Source organism: Culex pipiens, chromosome 2, assembly GCF_016801865.2.
Source record: "Culex pipiens pallens isolate TS chromosome 2, TS_CPP_V2, whole genome shotgun sequence".
NCBI classification, from domain to species: Eukaryota; Metazoa; Arthropoda; class Insecta; order Diptera; family Culicidae; genus Culex; species Culex pipiens.
In genome coordinates, this window is record NC_068938.1 from 157,283,574 (window position 1) to 157,306,932 (window position 23,359).

The 23,359-nt window shown below is 36.9% G+C and overlaps 1 protein-coding gene across 4 annotated transcripts in view; it reads left to right on the plus strand.

Annotated features, from left to right (window-relative positions):
- The first annotated feature begins 6 nt into the window (after positions 1-6).
- The window catches only part of LOC120414241 (protein Fe65 homolog), a 45,429-nt gene continuing 22,076 nt past the window's right edge, over positions 7-23,359 (plus strand). The window contains exons 1-6 of one of the 4 annotated variants that reach the window (XM_052708259.1): positions 5,149-5,333; positions 5,752-5,803; positions 21,363-21,588; positions 21,649-21,977; positions 22,034-22,358; positions 22,422-22,611. In XM_052708259.1, coding sequence (XP_052564219.1) covers positions 21,401-21,588; positions 21,649-21,977; positions 22,034-22,358; positions 22,422-22,611 — 1,032 coding nt within the window. In that variant the 5' untranslated portion in view covers positions 5,149-5,333; positions 5,752-5,803; positions 21,363-21,400. Of the gene's footprint in view, positions 111-5,148; positions 5,334-5,751; positions 5,804-15,746; positions 16,227-21,362; positions 21,589-21,648; positions 21,978-22,033; positions 22,359-22,421; positions 22,612-23,359 lie in introns of those variants that run through there. The other 3 variants (XM_052708258.1, XM_052708257.1, XM_039575352.1) reach the window with 3 other exon arrangements.

Genomic DNA, 23,359 nt, shown 5'->3' on the forward strand with positions numbered 1-23,359 from the left:
GGATGTGCTGATCAAGCTGAACCTGCTCACCACCGGTCTGCTGCTGTCGGTTAAGCTCGGCTCGGAAACGCTCGCCACGATGGGACTCAAGGGAGCGAACATTTTCATAGGTATTGAGCTTCTCTGGTAGCAAACAAACAAAGAATCTAATCGGTATTGAATAGTCTGTGATTGGCTCAGACAGGCGGATCGCTTTTCATCAATTCAAGCTGATTCGGAATTAATTCAAAATTTGACACAAAAATAAATCAAAATACAATAGAAAAATTCAACAATTGGAATTGCATTGCGTCTTTCAATTGGGTAATTCTCCGCCAACTCACACAGCAGTTGCCCCGACTCCTCTTCGATTTGCGTGAAACTTTGTCCTATGGGGTAACTTTTGTCCCTGATCACGAATCCGAGGTCCGTTTTTTGATATCTCGTGACGGAGGGGCGGTACGACCCCTTCCATTTTTGAACATGCGAAAAAGAGGTGTTTTTTCAATAATTTGCAGCCTGAAACGGTGATGAGATAGAAATTTGGTGTCAAAGGGACTTTTATGTAAAATTAGACGCCCGATTTGATGGCGCACTCAGAATTCTGAAAAACGTATTTTTCATCGAAAAAAACACTAAAAAAGTTTTAAAAATTCTCCCATTTTCGTTACTCGACTGTAAATTTTTTTGAAACATGTAATTTTATGGGAAATTTAATGTTCTTTTCGAATCCACATTGACCCAGAAGGGTCATCTTTTCATTCAGAACAAAAAAAATCATTTAAAATTTCGTTTTTTTTCTAGCTTCTCAGGGTTACTTTTAAGAGTGAAATAAAATTGTAGATCAGACAATTACAAAAATTTTGATATATATACATAAGGGGTTTGCTTATAAACATCACGAGTTATTGCGATTTTTCAAATGTTTGCCTGGGTTTTTTAGGATCTCAAATTATTTTTCCTAGAAAGGCAAACTAATAACTTTTCATTTACGTCCAAGACAGCCAATATTGGTTGAAATGGCACTGAGTTATGATTTTTTGATGAAAATAAACCGTTTTGCCTTTCTCACTGAGGTAAGGCTATAATTCTGCTCTAAAAATGAACTTTTGAAAAACCGGTCAAAGACCTATATTCATGTATACCTATCGACTCAGAATCGAAAACTGAACAAATGTCTGTGTGTGTGTGCATGTGTGTGCGTATTCCCCTTGGTACTCAAAATTCTTGCCAAGTTTTCTCGGCACTGGCTGATCCGATTTGAGTCAAACAAAATGCATTCGATCCGGTTTGGTGCCCCATACTGCACTATTGAATTGTTTGAAGATCCGATAAGTAGTTCAAAAGTTACGTATAAAAAAGTGTCAGAGTTGCGAATCGGGTGCTGGAATTTTGATGCCGGATCTCACTTATCTATATGAAAACTATGTCCGGATTCATCACCCGACCCATCGTTGGTTAGGTAATCGAAAGACCTTTCCAATGATCCCAAAACATTGAAGATCTGGCAACCTTGTCTGGAGATATGACCACTTAATTGATATTTATGTACATTTTTGAAACCGGATCTCACTTAAATGTATGTAAACTATGTCCGGATCCATTATCCGACCCATCGTTGGTTAGGTAATCAAATAATTATGATGAGTCCAAAACATTGAAGATCTGGCAACCCTGTCTCGAGATATGACCACTTAATTGATATTTATGCACATTTTTGAAACCGGATCTCACTTAAATGTATATAAACTATGTCCGGATCCATTATCCGACCCATTGTTGGTTAGGTAATCAAAAAACCTTTCAAATGAGTAAAAAACATTGAAGATCTGGCAACCCTGTCTCAAGTTATGACAACTTAAGTGATAATTATGATCTTTTTTGAAGCCGGATCTCACTTAAATGTATGTAAAATATGTCCGGATGCATCATCCGACCCATCGTTGGTTAGGTAATCAAAAGACCTTTCAAATGAGTCCAAAACATTGAAGATCTGACAACGCTCAGTTTCAAGTTTTGACCGCTTAACACTGGAACGCCCAACGCACGTCCAACTTACACGGACGCCCAAGCCTCCCAAAAAAGTTGGAACGGTAACTTCAACTCGCTGGTTCTCGGGCATAACTCAACCAATCGGGACGATTCTTGTTTCCAGTAATTTGTGAGAATGTCTAGATGATCCTAGAACTTTGCAGAACTTAATTTGATCAAATCTGTAATTTCTGCGACCGAAAACATCGTTCCACCTTTTTTTTAAAAAGACTGCCTCCGCGGAATTTTTGGCGATTTTTTTTTTGTACGCGGAAAAAAAAGTTGGAACGATGTTTTTAATCGCAAAAATTACAGATTTGATCAAATTAAGTTCTGCAAAGTTCTAGAATCATCTAGACATCCTAACAAATCACTGGAAAGAAGAATCATCTTGATTGGTTGAGTTATGCCCGAGATCCGTTGAGTTGAAGTTACCGTTCCAACTTTTTTGGAGCCTTGGGCGTTGGAATGTTAAGTGACATTTGTGTAATTTTTTTTATTGAGAAATAGATGAAATTTGTGTCCAAACCCATCATAAATATCACCAAATGTTGGTAAAAAGTGAGGAAGGCACCAACCACATAGGTGGATTAAGTTAGTTTTTGGATAAAAATTTGGGTATAATTTTTTTGGCCAAGGAACCCCTTAGAAAATTTTGAGCCCGATCGGAGAACTTTTTTTTCGGTTTATGCTCTTATCTAATGGAATTGCTGTATAATAACGTTAATGCTTGAAAATATGAGTGAAAAATGTTGTGGTTTTGAAAACGTTTTCTTGCTTTTTGTTGAGCCATCAATAATACTTTTAACATAAAGCAGTTAAGGGTTTACATATATGTAGAAAATCACAAAATTTCATATTACAGAATATTCACTAAATCTACTAAAAAGAAGATTTTCGTAAAGCGAACTGTCAGACTTTGTGAACGTTTTTCTCTAAACACCGAGTTGATTTACGGGTGCCACGATATCTCGAGATGGGATGGACCAAATTATCTGTAATTTGAGTTGAAGACTTCCAAGACATATCCCGTGTGCAAGACGAAGCCCAATTTTGAAATTTTGCTTTTTTAAAAAATACAAAAAATCAAAAAATGTGATTTTTTTTAATGAAAAACATAAAAGTATTTTTATCTCTTTTTTAAATTAAGTTTTTAAAGATCGGCCTTCGTCATGCACACAGGACCGGTTTAACGAGTCTTCACAAAAATTTTGAGCCGATTTGGTCAAAGCAGTGTTGAGATATCGTGGCACCCGTTTTTTGAAACTGCTAACATCAAACAGATAAACCTCGGCAATGAGGAAACCTAAAGTCTTCGAATTTGTTTTGTTAATAGATGAACATATATATTTTAATGCCCTGCAAAAAGATTTCAAAAATAGTTTTTAATGTGTGCTCATACCAACCTCTGACATTTCTAACGATTTACTTGTATGTTTACTTAAACACATTATAATGTTTACAAAAAACTTCACGAATAAAATCAAAATGAACTGGAGAAAAATATAATTTTGATACTATTTACGAAACAAACAGAAATTATTGTTCATATTTAGTTTTTTTTGAAGTTTTTTTTTATTTGATGAAACTATTACTACTGCCCATGTTCTTATAAATGTCCCATATGCAAAAAACAGCAAGCTGAGAAAAACGCATTTGAAGTTTGTCCCACACATAAGGCAACGTGTTAAATTTTCGCGAAAAACCTGCATTTCCTCCTGATTTCTAAAACAAAGTTCTGGATGTTATGGGCTTTTCTGAAAGAGCACACGATTTTGAACCAAACTGCATCAATAACTCAAAAGCGATGAAAATGCATATGGGACATTTATGCGATCAGGGGCAGTAAATTTATATCATGAATTTTTATAAAAGAAGTAAAGAATTTTTTCTTATTATGACTTATTTTAGGAACTACATTTTCCATTATGATGTGTTTGTTCAACTTTTTCAGTTTTAATTACAATGAAGAGTCAAAAAGTCTCTTACTTATCTAATGTCATTAATTCAAAATAACTGTTTGACTTCGAAGGACAAACTAGCAAGTTCATCAATAAGTAAAAAGTTTACCTTTCAATAAGCACAGTTTCTTTCCCCTAACATGTAAATACTTTTCCGTCAGTTAGTATAAAAGCTTCCGAACAAACTGGCACTTCGGGGTTCACCTGGGCAAAGTAAAAAACCTCGTTTCGGGTATGTTAGGAAAAGTATTTGCTTTCTTTCTTGATGTCACTACCGTTTTTCGGATATCGATGGATCTGAAACAGCTCCACTTGTGTACCACAACATCGCAAATGGAACCAACTTGGTAAAAGTTTGATGAAGAAGCTCATCGAAAAAAAATATAAATAGATAATACATTATGTATATCCTTGGCTTGGGTAGTTTGGAGGGATGCACCAGATACGACGAGCAAAACAGGTGGAAAATGTCGAACTTGTTTTGAAAACATCCCCCCACTGCAAAAATTGAGTTCAGATTATAGTTCGATCGTGGAATCGTCTCAAGGGCTGAGGCAGGGGAGGGGAAGTGGACAGAAATGATGTCTTGATAATACTTAGAGGAAGAAGCTTTTCCAGAGGTGATGCTGCTGCTCTCCGGTGGTGGTGGTGACGATGTTATTGAAGAAAATCTCATCATCATCATACAGCTGCTGGCTGGGCTGGGTGAATGTCTTCTACCTTGCAAATACGACTAAACTTTGACTCGTAATATTAACGCTAAACGGTTCACCTTGGCTGCTCTTGGGCAGTGTTATGAGTCCCCTGTCGTCTTCGTCTTGGGTGATGGTGGTTGGGAAATTCTCTAGAAAATCTAAGATTTCTAAGAATAAATACAAACCATATTATTCGAATTGAATTGAACATATTTTGAAAATGTTTGAACATATCTAGACTTTATATAAATTAAGTTAAAGAATTTAATCCTGAGAACCTTCTAACAAATCAACAAAACTTGTATTCTTCTAAAGAATACCTCTGTTTCTGAAATGTTGTCTCAGAGTGTCATAAAATTGCGATGAAAGTTTGTTTCTGCGTGTTTTTCGTCCTCTGACAAACATCCTGCCTTTTCATCCCAGCTCCCTCCCCTGGTTGATTGCATTTTCGTGCTAATACAATGTTGTATTCTTTTCTCTCTTTTCCTTTCCAGGTAAGCGCCGGGACCCGCCCACTTTTGAATGTTGTCAGGTGAAATTTTGGTCGGATCACCATTGAGCGTGGTGCTACTACCGCCACCCTCATTAATTGAATTTTGTAGAACTATGGCGGCTATCGCCACGCTCGCCAATCAGCAAAATATCGATGATGACGACATTTTCCTAGGTAATTCCATTTTGAAAATCAGATGAAAGCCAGATCCAAACCCCAATTCCCACCAGTGGAGATTTGTCTTTTCTGTCTCTTTCTGAATCTGTTTTATGTTTTGTCATTTTGATTTTTGTATCCATTTATCCTTCGACCAGAAACCTTTAGAAACACATTCACACACACGCTCTCACACACTCGCTGTTTCTTTCCCATATTGACACACAAAACACACACACACACAATAATATAATCCGCTTTTGTGAGATGTACCAAATCAAAGATGCTGACTATAGTTTTGTTCTGTTTTTTAAGCTTCCACGACTTCCCACGATTTCTTCAACTTCTTCTAACCTTTTCTTCACTCAATATACTCGTTTTGTGACCGTTGGTTTTTTTTTCTTTTGTGGGTGTACTCTCCCCCGTGTCGCTTTAGGTTTTTGCTTTTGGAACCACTGAGATAAATAAAAGCTGTTCAGTCATCACCGGTATTCTTCGTTTGATTTGTTTTTAATAGACTTTTCATTTTCTTGGTTTTAGAAGAATGCTGTAGAGTGGTAGAGAATGCACCCTTTACGTTGTAGATGTATTTATTTATTTTTTGTTTACCCATTTTATTAGAACAACATAGCTCTAGTTGGAATTTATTTGCATAATCACCCCTCTTGATTTTGTTTTATCAGATGCATTACTTAAATTTATCTAGCAATATAAATCGGTAGAGTTTTATTATTAACTTTAACTAAGTCATTTTCAAATACTACATTTATTAATACAACAACTTAAATAAACTGTGAAAAAATTAAACTTATTACATATTGAATTTAATATTAATTGAAAACCACGTCTTTTTGATTGTTCAAAAATGAAAGGGGTCATACCGCCCCACCGTCACAAGTAAAAAAATGACCTTAGATCCATTCTCAACTCACCTTTCAAAGCTCCCCATCGCTGAACCAGGTGCCTCGTGCCTAAATTGATTTTCCCATAAAATCAAACAGCCCGGTGTGTGCGACAAACTGTCGACCAATTGGCTATTTCTATTATCCCTCTCCGCACCCACTCACTGCCCTGTTCCTTCCCTACCATCCTCGTTCTCACGTGTACCTGCTCCTGCCCGATTTTTATCGCACAGTGACATCACAAGCTACAAGCTTCGAGGACATTCCCTGTGACCAGAACCGTCAACCTAGAAGTGTTTCGTTCGGACATTCGAATCCAGAATAGACACATTTTCGCTTGTTTTATTAGGCCAAACTCCAAATTGCTCGGTGAAGTCCCTGGCAGGGTCAATCAGGATACGAGAGTGATAAAATTAACCCCCCGGTTCGGGTCGAAGTCCACGAGAGGGAGCATTGTTTGCTTTCCGGTTCAAGATTAAAGTGATTATTGGATTAGTCGAGGATTAGTTTTATGGTACCGTGTTGCAGGAGTGGGGTGTGAGGGGGGTTTTATGGGATTTTAATTTATTTATTAGCGTCACACACACACACACACACATGCTTGTAACGGGGAAACATTTTAGATCTTTTCGGTCGAATGGCTTTTTGCGGAAACGTCCACACATTTGCTGTAAACGAGCGTGTAATCATAGCTAAGTTCGTTGGCTACATCTAGCATCAGGTCTGGTTTGAGGTTGAGGTCGAAAAAAGCAATTTATGGTTGCTGGATGTTTGCAATCGGGAACGGCTTGGAAGGATACATGTTGTAGGGGAAATGTTTTAGGCGATATTTGAGAAATCAAGTCAATAAAAAAAAAATATTGATTAAGCAATAATTTTATATTGAATAATTTGTCATGAAACCGAAAATTTAATTCATTTGTGTTTTTTTATTTGACTTAAACTTTCCAGATGCATTCGTTATGTCCAAAGTATCAATTTTTCATCATTGGTTTGCCCAAGTCTCCATTCTATTTTAGCAACTATCCATAATAAAATAATATGTAAATATTTAAAATGTGTATCTTGGGAAGCAATTCTGAACCCGATTATCCAATGATTTCTTTAAAACTTTGAATAACTGAATCACGAACAATTTAGTAAAACTTTACTGCCCCTGATCGCATAAATGTCCCATATGCATTTTCATCGATTTCGAGTTATTGATGCAGTTTGGTTCAAAATTGTGTGCTCTTTCGAAAGAGCCTATAACATCCAGTACTTTGTTCTAGAAATCAGGAGAAAATCCAGTTTTTTCGCGAAAACTTAACACGTAGCCTTACGTATGGGACAAACTTCAAATGCGTTTTTCTCAACTTGCTGTTTTTGCATATGGGACATTTATGCGAACATGGGCAGTTTATCCCATTTTAGTATTTTTTTTTTGCGATTGATTGTCTGTTTCAGTATCAAATTTATTTTCTCAATAATTAATTACCAGCTTTGGACTGTTTGTGCATAACGAACGAAAACACTAATATTTTCGTGATTCGCTTATCCGATGATTCGATAATCCAAAGTGATTTTTTCCGAGGACTTCGGATAATCGAGTTTGGGTTGTATTCAGAAAAAAATGTTACGCAAATAATTACCCATTTTATCACTCAAAACTTTTCGAAGTTTTTTTAAAATGTTTTAAGAGACACAAAAAGTGCAACTTTCAAGCCTTAGACAAGTATGGGAATAAATATTGCCTCTGAGTTGTGATTTTTATGAAGAAATAGATAAAAAAAGAATTTAACGTGAAATATTTATGACACTTGATTTTTTGATTTTTAATTTAATTTAGAATCGGAAAGAACAGCACAAAAATTTGATAAAAGTGCTCCGTTTTCGAGTTTAAGCCACTTTAAGGGATATGAGACGGCCACTTAAAAAAAACTACTATTCTATAAAATTTATTTATGACCTCGACAGATTGCTTGCTGTCGTCTTATTAATTGTTTGTAACAGGGATAATTTATGTTTTTCTTCAAAGTGCTTTCAGAAACTCGAGTTGAATTGTAAATTTTCTTGCATCCATTATTTTCCCTTTTTTTGGAAAAAAATATTTTTTTTTCGATTTTTCAAAGCAGAAAATATTAGCTGTCTTTTCCTAGAAATATTTTTTATAAGGTGCATAGAAAATTTAATATAAAATCGTCCTTTCGTTCTTTGTTCCTTCGTTGGCTTGAACCCGCGAAATATAAAGAAACAATACAATTGCAATAAAATTGGCCTAAGAAGCGTATTTGAGAATACATTTTTATTTAAGTGGTTTCAAAGTCTTTCTTCAGTGAGAAAGGCAACAAGGATTGTAAGGACGAATTTTCATTCAAACTTTTATGCAATATTCTTGAGACATAGTCTTTGAAAAAATGTAAATTTATTCAGGTTTTTATTTTTATTTTTAAAATATAATGATTAAACAAAATTATTTCTTTCAAAATTAAAATGCTCATTTCTAGATTAAATTTTCAAAACAACCTATCCCTCATGGGATTCCTATGCAGATAGGGCCTTTTGAAAATTTAATCGAGATTTAATATAATATTGGAACGAGAACTTTGCACCTACGTTTGCTGAGATTGGCGGCTCGATTTCTGAGCGGCTCAAAATGCAGGCGGCTCGAGAAGTCGACGGATTCGTGACGAAATAGTGAATGTAATCGCTGCCGGTTTGACGGATGATGCTGCTTTTCGGGTGAGAAACTTCCAATTGAAAATATGGAGCAGCCGTGACTGACTGGTTACGGTGTTCGCTTTGTAAGCGAATGATCCTGGGATCGATTCCCATCTGCTCCAAACGAGAAAGATCAGGAATTATTAATTTTGGAAACTCTAAACATGAACGAAACATCAAAGTCGCTCGAACCGGGGTTCGATCCCCCGTCTTTTGGATTGGTAGAATTAGGAATACTACTACTACAAACTATATACGTGCTGGGTCTTTGTCCATTTGACAAGGACTCGGAAGTGCTAAATAACGTTTGAACCCGATTGATGCAAACGTTCTTTAGGGCGGGGCTTTTCGATTCAAGCTGAGGTACCACGCGCACGGCTAGCCTGCGTAGAAATGGGTCACCGAAGCTCGGCAGAGCTAACACTTTCCAAATGCCTATGCGTGTTATTTGCATGTATAGAATGCAAAATCTAAAATACATGGAAACAACTCAATTTGTAAGAAGCGACCGCGTGGTCCCGTTTGGTTGGTTGCACACACACACACACACACACACACACACACACACACACACACACACACACACACACACACACACACATACACACACACACACACACACACACACATATTTCTGGAATAGGTTAGAACCAAACATGAGTCATTCCAGGTCAACTGAGTACACTTTTGGACAAGACCTTCACCGATTTGGACCAAACTTGGAAGGGACTTTCATCTATCGATAGTTATCAGAAATCTCAAGTTTAGAGCTGATTGGACCATTCCTCTGCTTTTGGCATCGCCTTCTTTTTTGACGTTTTTCTAAAAAAAAAATTTTCTTTTAATCATACAGTACACCATGTACTTCGCAAAATCGTACTTTTTTCAGTAAAATCGCTGTTTCCTGCCAATAGTTCATTTAACATTCCAACGCCCAAGGCTCCAACAAAGTTGGAACGGTAACTTCAACTCACTGGTTCTCGGGCACAACTCAACCAATCAAGATAAATCTTCTTTCCAGTGATTTGTTAGGATGTCTAGATGATTCTAGAACTTTGCAGAACTTAATTTGATCAAGTCTGTAATTTTTACGATCAAAAACATCGTTCCAACTTTTTTTTTCGCGTGAAAATTCCACAGAGGCAGTCTTTTTGAAAAAGTTGGAACGATGTTTTTGATCGTAAAAATTACAGACTTGATCAAATTAAGTTCTGCAAAGTTCTAGAATCATCTAGACATCCTAACAAATCACTGGAAAGAAGAATTATCTTGATTGGTTGAGTTTTGCCCGAGAACCAATGAGTTGAAGTTACCGTTCCAACTTTTTTGGGAGGCTTGGGCGTCCGTGTAAGTTGGACATGCGTTGGGCGTTCCAGTGTTAAGTTTGAGGTTTACATTGATTATTATGTTATGTCTGGGGAACACGATGGTGATAAAATAAAAAAAAAATTATAAGGAATTGGTCAAAAGTGAATTTTTAAACTTAAAACGTTAAAATATAATATTAGGGTAAAAATTCCATTTTTTTCGAATTCCTTGGACAATTTTCTATAAAATGCAACCTGTAGAAAGTCTTGTGCTCAAATAGTTGCAAAGTTATGATTGAAAGAAAAAAAAAAGTTTTTTAGAAAATCATCAAAAAAGAGGGCGGTGCTAAAAAAAGAGGGATGGTCCAATCAGCTCCAAACTTGAGATTTCTGATAACATTCGATAGATGAACGTTCCCCTCCAAGTTTGGTCCAAATCGGTGAAGGTCCAAAAGTGTACTCAGTTGACCCGAAATGACCCACATCCAAATGGGTTGGACTTGCTTCTTGTGGCAGCACATTTTTCACCTCCTTCAATTCGTAGAACAACTAATAAAAATGAAAGAACTCATAATATAGAAAAAAAAAACAAGTCTTTGCATAAATGTCCCATACGCAAAAACAGCAAGCTTAGATAAATGCAATTTGAAGTATGTCCCACACATAAGGCTACGTGTTAAGTTTTTGTTGAAAAAACTGGAATTCCTCCTGATTTCTCGAACAAAGTACTGGATTAGATGTTGTGCATCCAAAATTCAGAGTCGAGAGAATCTTTCCCTCAAAATTGTCTGAGGTCTTAATGCCAAAATCGAATGAATAATGCTACCAACTCACACCATCATAACAAATGTGTTCATTCGTTAATTGAAACAATAAATCTCCAACAAGTGTCATACATCGGTATCTGACCTCTCCTTAGCCACCAAGCAGTGGTGGCCGAGGCAGTTAAAATATTGGGTTAGTTTGCCAAAGGTTTAGGGTTCGATTCCCGTAGTCGACACTTTTGGTTTTATGTTTGACGGATGAACTTTTTTTTGCAAATGAACCCCGAGAGAATGATTTTCTCGCCCATCTCAAGCTGTGTTCTCTGTGTCCGTGAATGGTACCACCATTCTCTCTACTCGATGCCATTATTCTCTCAGACGAGTGCTGCCCAGTTTTACGTGTATCAGGGGCAGTTTACAACTCTTTAAGACTTAATTATTTTTGAAATATTGTAATCTAAGAATAAATCATATTTGTAATTAGCCGGTTCTGGCATGAACACCAAGAAAAGGTCCATCCAGTAATTTTATGAATGTAATCTCATTCACAAACTAATAGACTTACTTTCCCAGTCAGTGTAATAACACCTCTCAGAGATGATTCATAATCACAATATTCCGAGAAGTGCTCCCTTATCGTAGAGATACACGGCGAAGACGACGACTAAACCAGTAATAACTAAGAATTATCGCTCCCCGTCCTCCCCAAGACGTATGATATAACATCGCAAATTCCGAGCTAATCAGCAGAACCGTCGATACGGTCTGCCATCGGGAAGTTCAAGAAGAAGTCGGTCCACAGCGATAAACCTCCGTTTCACTGAAATGACCAGCTTAGTTCGTTACTACACGCGCGCGTAGCTATTTCGCGAAACGGTGCTGCGGAAGTGTTCTAGGGTGTAATTAGCCTGTGGGAAATTTGTCACCTAATTACTGGTTGGGTTTGTTTTGGGAGCCGTTTTAGCTGGACTCTTTCAACGCAATGGGGGTGTGAAAGTTACAACTTTGTTATGTAGTGTATAACCTTAAAAGAAGCAAATCGAGGAAAGTTTTCGGAACTGCTGTTAATTCACTGTATAAATTTCGTCGAGCCATAAATCGCCTTAAACCCAATCAACCATCAAACTTTCCATCTCTTGCTGGAACAATTCAGCCAAACTGTTTTCCGCACCAGGAAAAAAAAGTTATGTGGAGTCCGCCTCACTTCATTGAAGTACAATAAATCTGGATAATACCCGATTTGCCAGCACCGAGAAAAGCTTGCAGCATCTTTTCCCACCCGAAAAAAATTTCCCTTGTACAAGCAGATTGATTCCAACACTCGTGCGAAGATAACCTAATCCAACCCAGCCCCGAAACAAGGTAATCGACTAAGAAAATGGCTTGGTTTTTAGCTGCCGAAAACCTTCGCCGAAAGAGAGCCCCAGGATTTACCTCTTTTGCTGGTGGGGGAGTTTGGCTTTGGCGAGGTCGATATACCTTGTGGGAACCGGCTGGGTTCACTTTCATTTTCCGGTTGCCGGCTGAAAAATTACTCTGTGGGTGGGGAAATTTCCATGAATGCCGGTTGAGTCACCCAGACTGAATAAAGTTGGGTTTTCTTCAAATATTTAATTTAAGTTTTTAGTTTTTTTATGGAATTATTTTCTTGTGAAAATTTATTGTGATTTTTTTTTCTGTTGAGCTAAATTAATTTCCATTCATGTTTTTAAGAGCTTTATCATAAGGATTTATTAAATTGTATAATAATTTCATAAAGTCAAGTCAATAAAGTGTTACAATTTTATTTAAAAAAAAAAAACATATCATTTTGTTTCGAACCTTCTTTAATGTTGTTAACTTCAAGCGTCAAAAAAGTCACAACAGCCCACCCCCAAAGCATTAGAAATAACATAAGAAGGAGAGAAAAGCCGGAAAATGTGGGGAAAATGGCAAAGGTAGGCAGAACGGCTGGCGCCAAATGACGGGGCTTCCACACGTGTACCGAAGTCGTGAGTGTGTGCGTTCATGGTGAAGTATGTAAAGTAGCAAGCAGTTTTTTTTCCTTGTACCTTTAAACGGTGACTCATGTGAGGGGTTCTGTTTGTTGTGAGGGTAAATAACACGCTTACTTTCTGCTGCTGTCGCGTGAAATGAACGGGAAAGATTGTAATTCTAGTGAATGGAGTAATTGCGAAAGGCAATTTTATCGATATGTTAACACAACACGTTTGGGATGTGTGTGAGAATTGGAGTGTTAATTGATGGGAAAAATTGTAGTGCATGCAAATTAAATGCATTTCTTTGTTTATCAACAATGGCTCTTTTGAGGCATATTGAATCTTGAAAGGGATGCTTTTCACAAAATTTTAAGCATGTCAATTAGCAGAAACATCCGTTGTATACTTTGAAAGACATGATTTAAAAAAAAAACCTTGAGTGTTCCTTGAGTTTTTATCAGTTTTAGATGAAGTTATTCTGATAAATTTAAAGTTTGCTTTATTTCTCATCCTCACAATAAGTTCAAATTATCAGAGTGGTAAGAATTATTTCCAATTTTCCATTAAATATAAATATTTAGTTTTTTGTTTAGTTTACATGGTACTTCTGGCTTGATTTTTGAAGCTAATTTCGAAGAAATTTTCAAAATTATACAAAAAAATTGACAAAAAATGTCGATCACGCCACAGTCTTAAACTGAACTCAATAGCTGAAGGATTAAACAAATTACAAAACTCGACATTTATGTCACTATACGCTTTAGTTGCCTTTTAGTGAATTTCCGGCCCTTAAATATAATTGTAAATTTGGGATATGAATGGTTAATAACAAATTTCATTTATTGGCAGGGAGTTTACTAAAATAAAATTCTGTCAATTGGAACGTGTTCAGGAAGCCCAAATCTATCATACCTTGAAGAAACAGAAACGTTTAGTGACATCAACCTCATAGTTGTCGAGATCTTGTATTTCACTGGATCATTTGATTGCAAATTTAAATTGTATAAAATATTTATAAACATTTTTGTTGTGAATTTTACATCATTTTCAATAAACCTTGAACATTTTTCAAATTCGTTGAATTTGGAGATTTTTTGGTGATTTTTGCATTTTTAATTTAATTGAAATTTTAAAAGTGATGGGCAAACATTTGTTTTAATTTAATGCTGTTATTTTTTCATAATTTATATGTCAACAAATTTTTTTTTACAGATGTTGATTATTTCTGTTATTTTTTTTGCCAAAACATCGACTTTCAAAAAATCGTACACTCATTATCTCATTATTTTATATGTATTTATTCAGCCAAAATCGAGGGTTGGGGGTAGCAACAAATAGAAATGGTTCAATCATGTTCAAATCGATTATCAACGCAGGAAAAGGCTTTTTAGTTGTTTTCTGATTGCTTGTCTGAAATTTAGATTTTTTTAAAATTAGTTTTTTTTGTATTTTATTTTAGAGGACAAAAATTTAGAAAAATATTTGAAATGGCTTTATTAGAAGAGAAATAATAATATCAAGTTAATTTTATTAATCTTAGCAATTAGCAATAAAAATAATTCTAACCTTAAACAATTTGACAAATATTTAGTACAACAAATTATCTTGTGTGTAGATGGGGGTTTGTGTTATTTCAAGCATCTGTGCAAAATTTGAGCGATGTTGGTCTGAATTAACCCATTGACACCCGAGCCTGACCAACTGATGAAAGGAAAGTTTTTCATCCAAAAAATATGTTTAAAAAATCGCTTATAACTTTTCAGGAGCGAGTTTTACAGCTTTGGTATGTTCAACAAATTTGTTGATCATTAAAGTTACAATTAGAACCTTAATTAAAAAAATATAATCTCATTTTAAAAAAAAATACCACTTGAATATTAGGGTTATTCATACATTTTCCAATTTTTCCCAGACAAACTTCACCATCGAGTATCAATGTGTAAATGCTGACCGATTTTTCTCATATTTGGTTCAGAGTCCTTAAAAACTCAAGAAAAATTATTCAGCTTGTTTAGCGAGTTTTTTTTTTATAGTCCCATATTCTAGGCACCCTATTGTACATTGGTTCTCAAAACAGTTTATTTCCTCAAAACCTCTCTAATTTCTTAATATCAGTCACGATCAAGAATGCCAGATGCACAGATTTGTCTTTGTTTCACAGACATTTGAGCTTGTACAAGTTTTTTTGTTGAGTTGCACAGACTTTTAAAAAACTTCATTAAATTAATATTTTGGAAAAATATCAAACGAAACTTATTTCGTTAGTCTCCAAATACTTGAAAACGCAATTTCTGATGGATTGGTATATTTGAATTATAGATAACTACACAGACTTTTTTACAAACATTTTTTAAAACCATGTGGCATCCCTGGCACGATTCAATTACTATCGAAAGACTTTTTATGTTGAAATGTTCTTGTAAATTAATAAAAAAAATGTAAAGCATGTTGGAATTAATATATTGATTGATTGTAATTTTTTTAAAAATGAATCATCAGAGGGTGAAATTGGGCCAAATAAGTTTAATAAGCTGACCCTATGAAAATAAACTCATAATAAATGTGTTTTTTTTATCAAAAATTAAATTTGTAAAGATATGTGTTGAGTGTTGATGAAATCAGTCAAAATTATTCTTATCATAAATTTAAAAATCATGGCTTTCGTTTCACTAGGTGAGTCTAGTCTAGTGATTTTATTTGAATGAAATTGATTTGCAAAATAATTGTGAAAGCTGATCTACCAGAAACACTTTGGTGATTTTATGGGAAACATTGAATAACTCATAGTGTGATTGACTTGCACCTTTCACCATGGATGACCTCGACGGTTTACGCAAAAAACTCGCCAGCCTGTTTGGCTACCAGCGGCAAATCGCGGACGCGATTGCTTCCATCACCACCGAACTCATCAGCCGGGCCATTCAGGACGAAACCGTGGTGCGTGAAAATGCCCAACTCCGGCGTCGCAATCGCCGGCTGGAAGATCGACTCTGCAAATTTGAACGCATTCAAGAAGAAAGAAGTCGTTTCGCCTGGCAGCATCAGCAGCAGGTGACGCTGAGGAAGTTGGTGTCCTGTCCGGGGGTTGAACAAAGGGATGAACCTTTTAAAGAGGCGTTCCAGGACGAATGTACGTACCACCTGCCAATCTACGAAGAATCTTGCTATGCGGCAGCGATGGAGCAACAACACCTGTACGATTTGGCCGGAGAGAACCAGTACTCGGAAATTGGGGGAAACTTTTACGAGGATTTGAAAAGTGAGTTAATTTTAGGAGTTTCTTTCAGGTGGGGGTGAAACTGGTGGTGGTTTAATTAATTCCATGTTTTTCTAAAAGAGTAAACATTAATTTACCATTCCAAATAGCTCGAGGCCAACCTCTTCGGTGAAAAATTTCCAATGTTTAAAATCAAATTCCAATCAACATTCCTCCACAATCCCTGACAGCAACACGCCATCGCATAAGGCATCCAGGTGTACGACCATCGTTCGAGAATGGAGAAAGAAATCGACTCTTTCGCCCCATTTTAAAGCAACAAAAATCTGGCTGTGGGAAGAACCCCTAATGTGTGAAGTCTCGTACTGTGTGCTTCACGGTGGTTTGCTACAGGAATGGTGGTGTTGATGGCACTTTGAATGGAATGACATGCTCGTAGATTTGACAATTTGATGGCTGCGCTTCGAGTGGGCTTCACAAGGGGGTGGAAATTCAATTAGGTGGTCGAGTGGAGTGTGGCACGAAGATTCGGGAGGAAAATTTGCTACCGCTGCTGATGGGATTCCTGTGTTGATGGGAGAGCGTGATTTGAAAATTGGAGGAGAGGTTTTGTTCGAATTTTACAGTTAGAGGTTGCAACAACGGAATAAGGTTGATTCGGAAAAGAGTGCAAAGTAGTAAAAAGTTGATTAGGACTGTATCAAAAAGTAAAATAAAACCTACTCAATTTTTCGTTATTCGACAGTAATTAAAATTCCAACACTAAACCTTTTACCAAACAATACCCAACAAAACTCTCCCCCCCTAACCAAAACACAAACTAAAAAAATTCCAATCTTCCCACAATAAACCTATATACCCCAAAAACCCAACCAAACACACAACACAACAAAACTCCACTCCACTCACCCACACCCCCACATTCAAACAATCAAAAACCTCCAAAAACATCCCCACCCCCCCAAACCCCACAAAAATATCTCAACACAAATCCCCCCATAACCCCCAACATATCCCCACACAAATACCCTATCAATAACCTAACCCCCCACACTCTTACCCTCACCCTCACCCCTCACCACCACCTAAACATAACATAACATAAACTCTACAACTACCCCCACCTTTCTCACCCACCAAAAACCCCCAAAAACCCAATCAAACACCCCACACATAATCCCAAACAAATCAAACCCAATACACTAATTCAACCAACACCCCACCACCCCCCCCCCCCCCCCCCCCCCCTCTACAACCTAAACCCCCCCCCCCTACACCCACCATAACACAACCACTAACCCACCACCCCCCCCCACCCCGTTTTTTCATCACGCACAATGTCTTCAAAAATACATAATTTGCAATTTGGGTATCAAACGAAGCGAAATTTGGCAAGCTTTTTCACATTATTAGAGTTTATTTTGTAAAATACTTAAATTTTCACAGATTACAGTCATCCCTCATATTCGGAACAGTTTACAGATCGGCCAATGTTCAACAAATCATAGAAAATCGATAATTGAACATAATGATTTGCTTTTACCTTCATGTGAAAGCTTTTCTTGCGATCTTTCGATTGATGTATAGACCGGCTGTACATTTTTACGTTTTATATCAAGTTTTCAAAGAAAAACATTGACCCTTGAAATCCACAAATTCGGAACACTTTTTTCTTACGATGTAAACAAACTTTTTTTTCTCTCCAGGAGTACATATTTTTTTACAAAATAATGACTTCGCACTCTGAAACCAATAAAACTCATGCTTAGTAATGTTTTATGAATGGTCTGATAACTTTTTTGTGAAAATATCAGTTAAATTCAGGTGTTCCACAATTGTGGGAGACACAATAACATCCCACAATCATGGAACAGGCAATTTGGAGGCAGTGTTTTGCTGCTCTGGATAAAATAGTCTGGAAATGCAGTTTTTGTTAAAAAGTATTACTTTTACTAGTGAAATAGCAAGAGAATGCCCAAATAAAGGCCCTAAAAATAGCAGGGTCGGCAGAAAAGTTGCATTTTGCATTCTATTGACAAATTACCACAAAAGTGTTCCGAATTTGTGGGTGTTCCGAATATGTGGGATGACTGTACCGTATTTTTCGAAAATACTCAAATTTTTAAAATATGCAATATGGGTATCAAACGAAGCGAAATTTTGTATTCTTTTTCAATTTATTGAGTTTTTTTAATTCTTAAATTTTCACAAATTACCGTATTTTTTTCGAAAATACTCAAATTTTCAAAATATGCAATATGGGTATCGAACGAAGTGAAATTTGAAAAAGCATACAACATTTCAATGTGTTTGATACCCATATTGCATATTTTGGAAATTTGAGTATTTTCGAAAAAATACGGTATTTTGTGAAAATTTTAGCTTTTTCAAAAAAACTCTAATAAATTGAAAAAGCATCTAAAATTTCAATTAATTTGATACCCATATGGGTCATTCCATCTGAAGCGGAACAGCATTTGAAAATTACCATCTCCGATTCTGCTCAAATTTTGCAGAGCTGTTGAGAATATCAAAACATGCAAAAATCCCGAATTTCATCCAAATCGGACCACCCCCTCCATTTTTGTACCCTCCCAAAAAATCGACTTTTTGGCGATTTTTGAGCGAAACCTCTATCTTCACGATAACTCAGGAACCACAGATCTTAGAGGGTCGGTCCTAGACTCAATTTTGAAGGAAATCGGACGTAGAATCCATTTCCGTGATCAAAATTTAGACTAAAATATGTTTTCTACCTGTATTGCGCAATTGAAAACTTTAAATGGCCGTATCTCAAAACTGCCCTATTTATTTTTTAATTTGACCTCACCATCGTATTCCTCGTCCAATTTTACATAAGAATCACTTATCGGCAGAAAGGAATATGTTTCGTTCCAGAGATATCGAATTTTAAAGTTTCCTTCAAAATTGAGTCTAAGACCGACCCTCTAAGATGTGTAATTCCTGAGTTATCGTCGTTTGAAGATAGAGGTTTCGCTCAAAAATCGCCAAAAAGTCGATATTTTGGGAGGGTACAAAAATGGAGGGGGAGGTCCGATTTGGATGAAATTCGGAATTTTTGCATGTTTTGATAATCTCGACAGCTCTGCCAAATTTGAGCAGAATCGGAGATGGTAATTTTCAAATTTGCATTTTTTCTTGCACACTTCAGGTGGAATGACCCATATTGCAAATTATGATTATTTGAATACTTTCGATATTTTGTGAAAATTTTAGGCTGGTACAAATATTTTTAAAAGTTTTTGTCACCCCCCCTTCAAAATTGGCCCGAAAAATCAGGGGGCAAAAAAAAATATTTTTACAATAAACTTCAAAATTTCAATGAAAATTCAAGTGCAACCAGCTGAAATCAAATTAAAATACATTCTCCTGCGTTTAAAATCATTTTTAGCATGTTTGGGTTTATTAAAAAATCTTAAGATTTTTTGAAAATTTTCGATGCAAAATCTTTTTTTTCGATACAATTTTTGTTTTTGTCAGATCTTAGATTTTTTGAAAACTAATGATTGCTAAACAACTGAACTAGTGTAAAATGCATTTTAAAACACTTTTTTCATTTAAATGTGAAGACTATGGCTTGTTATTAAAATTTTTATATTTTTTTATTTTTTTGCCCCCCCCTTGACCTCGGCCAGGGCCGAGGGACAAAAACTTTTTTAAATATTTGCATCGGCCTTAGTATTTTACAAAAATACTTTGATAAAATGAAAAAAGCACACAAAATTTCCCTTCGTTTGATATATTTGATTTATATTCGACCATATCATGTAAAATTTTTAATGCTTTCACTAAGAATATATTTTTTGAAAATCTAGTAAGTTTCAAAGTATAAATATGTACTCAAAATTGTTCACAAAATACCGTATTTTTTTCGAAAATACTCAAATTTTTATAATTTGCAATATGGGTATCAAACGAAGCGAAATTTTGTATGTTTTTTTCACTTTATCAAAGGAATTTTTGTAAAAAACAAAAAAAAATCACAAAATATCGAAAGTACTCAAATAATCATAATTTGCAATATGGGTATCAAAAGAATTGAAATTTTAGATGCTTTTTCAGTTTATTAGAGTTTTTTGAAAAAGCTAAAATTTTCACAAAACACCGTATTTTTCGAAAATACTCAAATTTTCATAATATGCAATATCGATTAACAAATTTGATTAGAACTACTTTTTGTTCCCTTTTAATTTGTCATTGCATACATTTTCTAAACTCAAATTCATTTCATGTTACCAGAACAAATTCAGTCAAATTCCTTCAGACAGTCAGATTCAAGATTACATCGTCTGAAAAAAAGTTTGGCATCGTTGGTGGACCATATGCGCCTCGACCTTGGATGCCAACATTTTCAGACAGACGAACTTTTTTCCTTTGACCGGCTGCGGACAGGACCAAAGGTTACACAAGGTGGAAAGTGGTCGGCAGTGCGTTCTGCCATTTTGTACGATTTTATTATCCTGTTGTCTTGGGGCCAGACCTCGATTGGCTTCCTTGCGATTCTTTTTTTTTTATTCATCTTGAATAAGGGGGAAAGGTTAATACCATATGTTGGCTGCACAATAAATTTTCTGCCCAAAGTTTGTGCCTAGGATAAAGTGGCATTGTATTGAACAATTTCTTACTGCCTCGAGTCCCCAGGGCCATTTTGGGGCAAAACGCCGTCTTATAGCCAACAAGCCAGCGAAAATTCAATAAACTGAATATACTGGTTCAATGTCAAGTGCCACATCTTTTGCAAAATTGACTCTGACGCTGTTGCTCACACGGTTGAGAGAGGTTCTGGGACGAAAATCGATACCTCCTTGGTGTGGGACTTGAACCCGGCGTGTGTGACCTTCTCCGTTTGCTACGGCTGCGAATGACGTACATCACTTTATTATTTAGATATTTGCTCGGGTCGATCCACCAGAGCTGGAAATAAAAGTGGCAAATTGTTCTGAATCCTGAAATGTATTGCATCTCTTATTAAGTTAATCATTCTATTGCTTGCGATTGAATAATACATAGGTTTAGTTCGGTAGACTTGCCTTATTGCTGTTGCTTGACTTTACACTATCAAACATATTTTTTTGGTTTCGATTATTTCTGTTGTTCCTGGACAGTTTCCATAGCCAGCCACAGATCCTAACTTCAACCTTTGCAATCCTCTTCCAGAGAACGGCTTGCTAAGCTACGAAAATCCCAACTACCACATGGATCCTCTGCGGATGGAGCGCAACTCGCATCTGTACGAGGAGATCATCTCTGAGCTGCAACAGCAGGGAACGCTGCGACCGGCGGGCGCGGTGAACCTGGTCGCGCGCGATCCCAACCGTAAGGGCTACCTGGACATTCGGGACACGATGGGCGTGGGCGTGGACGGGCCGAAGGAGGTCGATGGGTAAGATTTGTTTTGTGTATAATTCTGACTTATCTGTACTTACTTCTTCTTTGTTCACAGCTCCCCAAAGCACAAGCAAAAGATGCTGGACGGATCCCCTGGCGCTGAATCGGAAACGCAAAAGGACCAAAACTCGGAAAAGGGTGAAAAAACCGACCAACAGGAACATCAGGTGCAGGAAAATGGCGCCGAGATCAAACACATCGCGGGAACGCTAAACGCGGACGATTTGTACGCGTTGCCAAACAAAAAGAAACAGGAAGTGGGCGAAGTTCCACCGGAGGACGACGACGTGGACGGGGACGAGGAGGACAAACAGGAGGACATCGATGCCATCGAGGACAAGGACAAAACGAACGATCTGCCACCGGGATGGGAAAAGCACGAAGGTTTGTACAGATCTCATTGGACTTTGAAGTCAATACTGATATCTCTGTTTTTGTAGACAATGGCGGCCCGTACTACTGGCACATCAAATCGGGAACAATCCAACGGGAGCCACCGGTGTGGCCCAAAGAACCACCGACGACGCAAGAGCTTACGAAAACGAACGCAACGGCGGCGGTGGCGCCAACGCCACGCTGCATACAGAACTCGATGTTCTCGCAAACGCTGGTCAACCTGTACGGCACGCCCAAGCCCGAGTCCAGCTCAACGTCCTCGAGCAGCGGTCGGCTGCACGAAAGTATCACATCCGTCACACGAAGCAGCACCAGCTCGGCGCTGGACCAGGAGGACGAACGCCGAAGGAGGGAGGAAATTGCACTGAAGTGAGTCTTCCGGATAAGCATTCCCGAACCGGAACTAACATTTTTTCTCTCACATATTTCAAGACGACGAAGTTTCCCACTCAAATCGGACACGGACCGGTCGATTCGGTTCGCGGTGCGATCGCTCGGCTGGGTCGAGATCGCCGAGGAGGACTTGACGCCGGAGCGGTCCTCGAAGGCGGTCAACAAGTGCATCGTGGACCTGTCGCTGGGTCGGAACGAGCTGCTGGACGTGGTCGGGCGGTGGGGTGATGTAAGTTGATCTCAAATTTGAACTTAAAAATTGAACATATGTTTTTTTAGATTCTTCGATTATTCCAAAGATAATCGGATAATCAAAACTTCGGATATTCGAGAATTGACTGTAAATTCAAACTAACTTTGTTCAAATGTATGATTTTTACGCTTTTCGATTGGGGTATAGAATGTTAGACCTGAGCAGTAAAAGCTTTTAAATCACTGGATAGGTAAAACATTTCGATGGATTTGACGTTTGATTTTTCATATATGACTCGTATAAGTTAAAAGTTATTGATTCTGAACTGAAATTTGAATGAAATGAAATAAATATGTTTCAAGACAGGCCTCTGCGATAAAGTACTTTGCGTTAATTTTTGGTTGATTTTCGGAATAAGTGCCGCCAAATGTTTCAAAATAGTCAAAATTATTCAATCACTTGCATACCGTAAATCGGGGTGAGATTGATAGCCAGGATGATATTGATTTGAACCTCATGAAGTATTTTTCTAAGTTTTAAAAGTTAGTTAACCATAATTGAGAAAACATTCATAAATAGGATTGTTTGAATACTCTCAAATGTCATGTTTGTTTCAATTCAAATTGATTCAAATTGGAAAACGGACTGCATTATCGGATTCATTGGACAAATGTACACTAATAATTGTTGGTAATAAGAAGATTTCACGCTTTCACGCTATAAATGCAACTTTCACGAGGAAAGAAAATGCAAAAATTCATGTAATTTTCACGGAGCATGAATA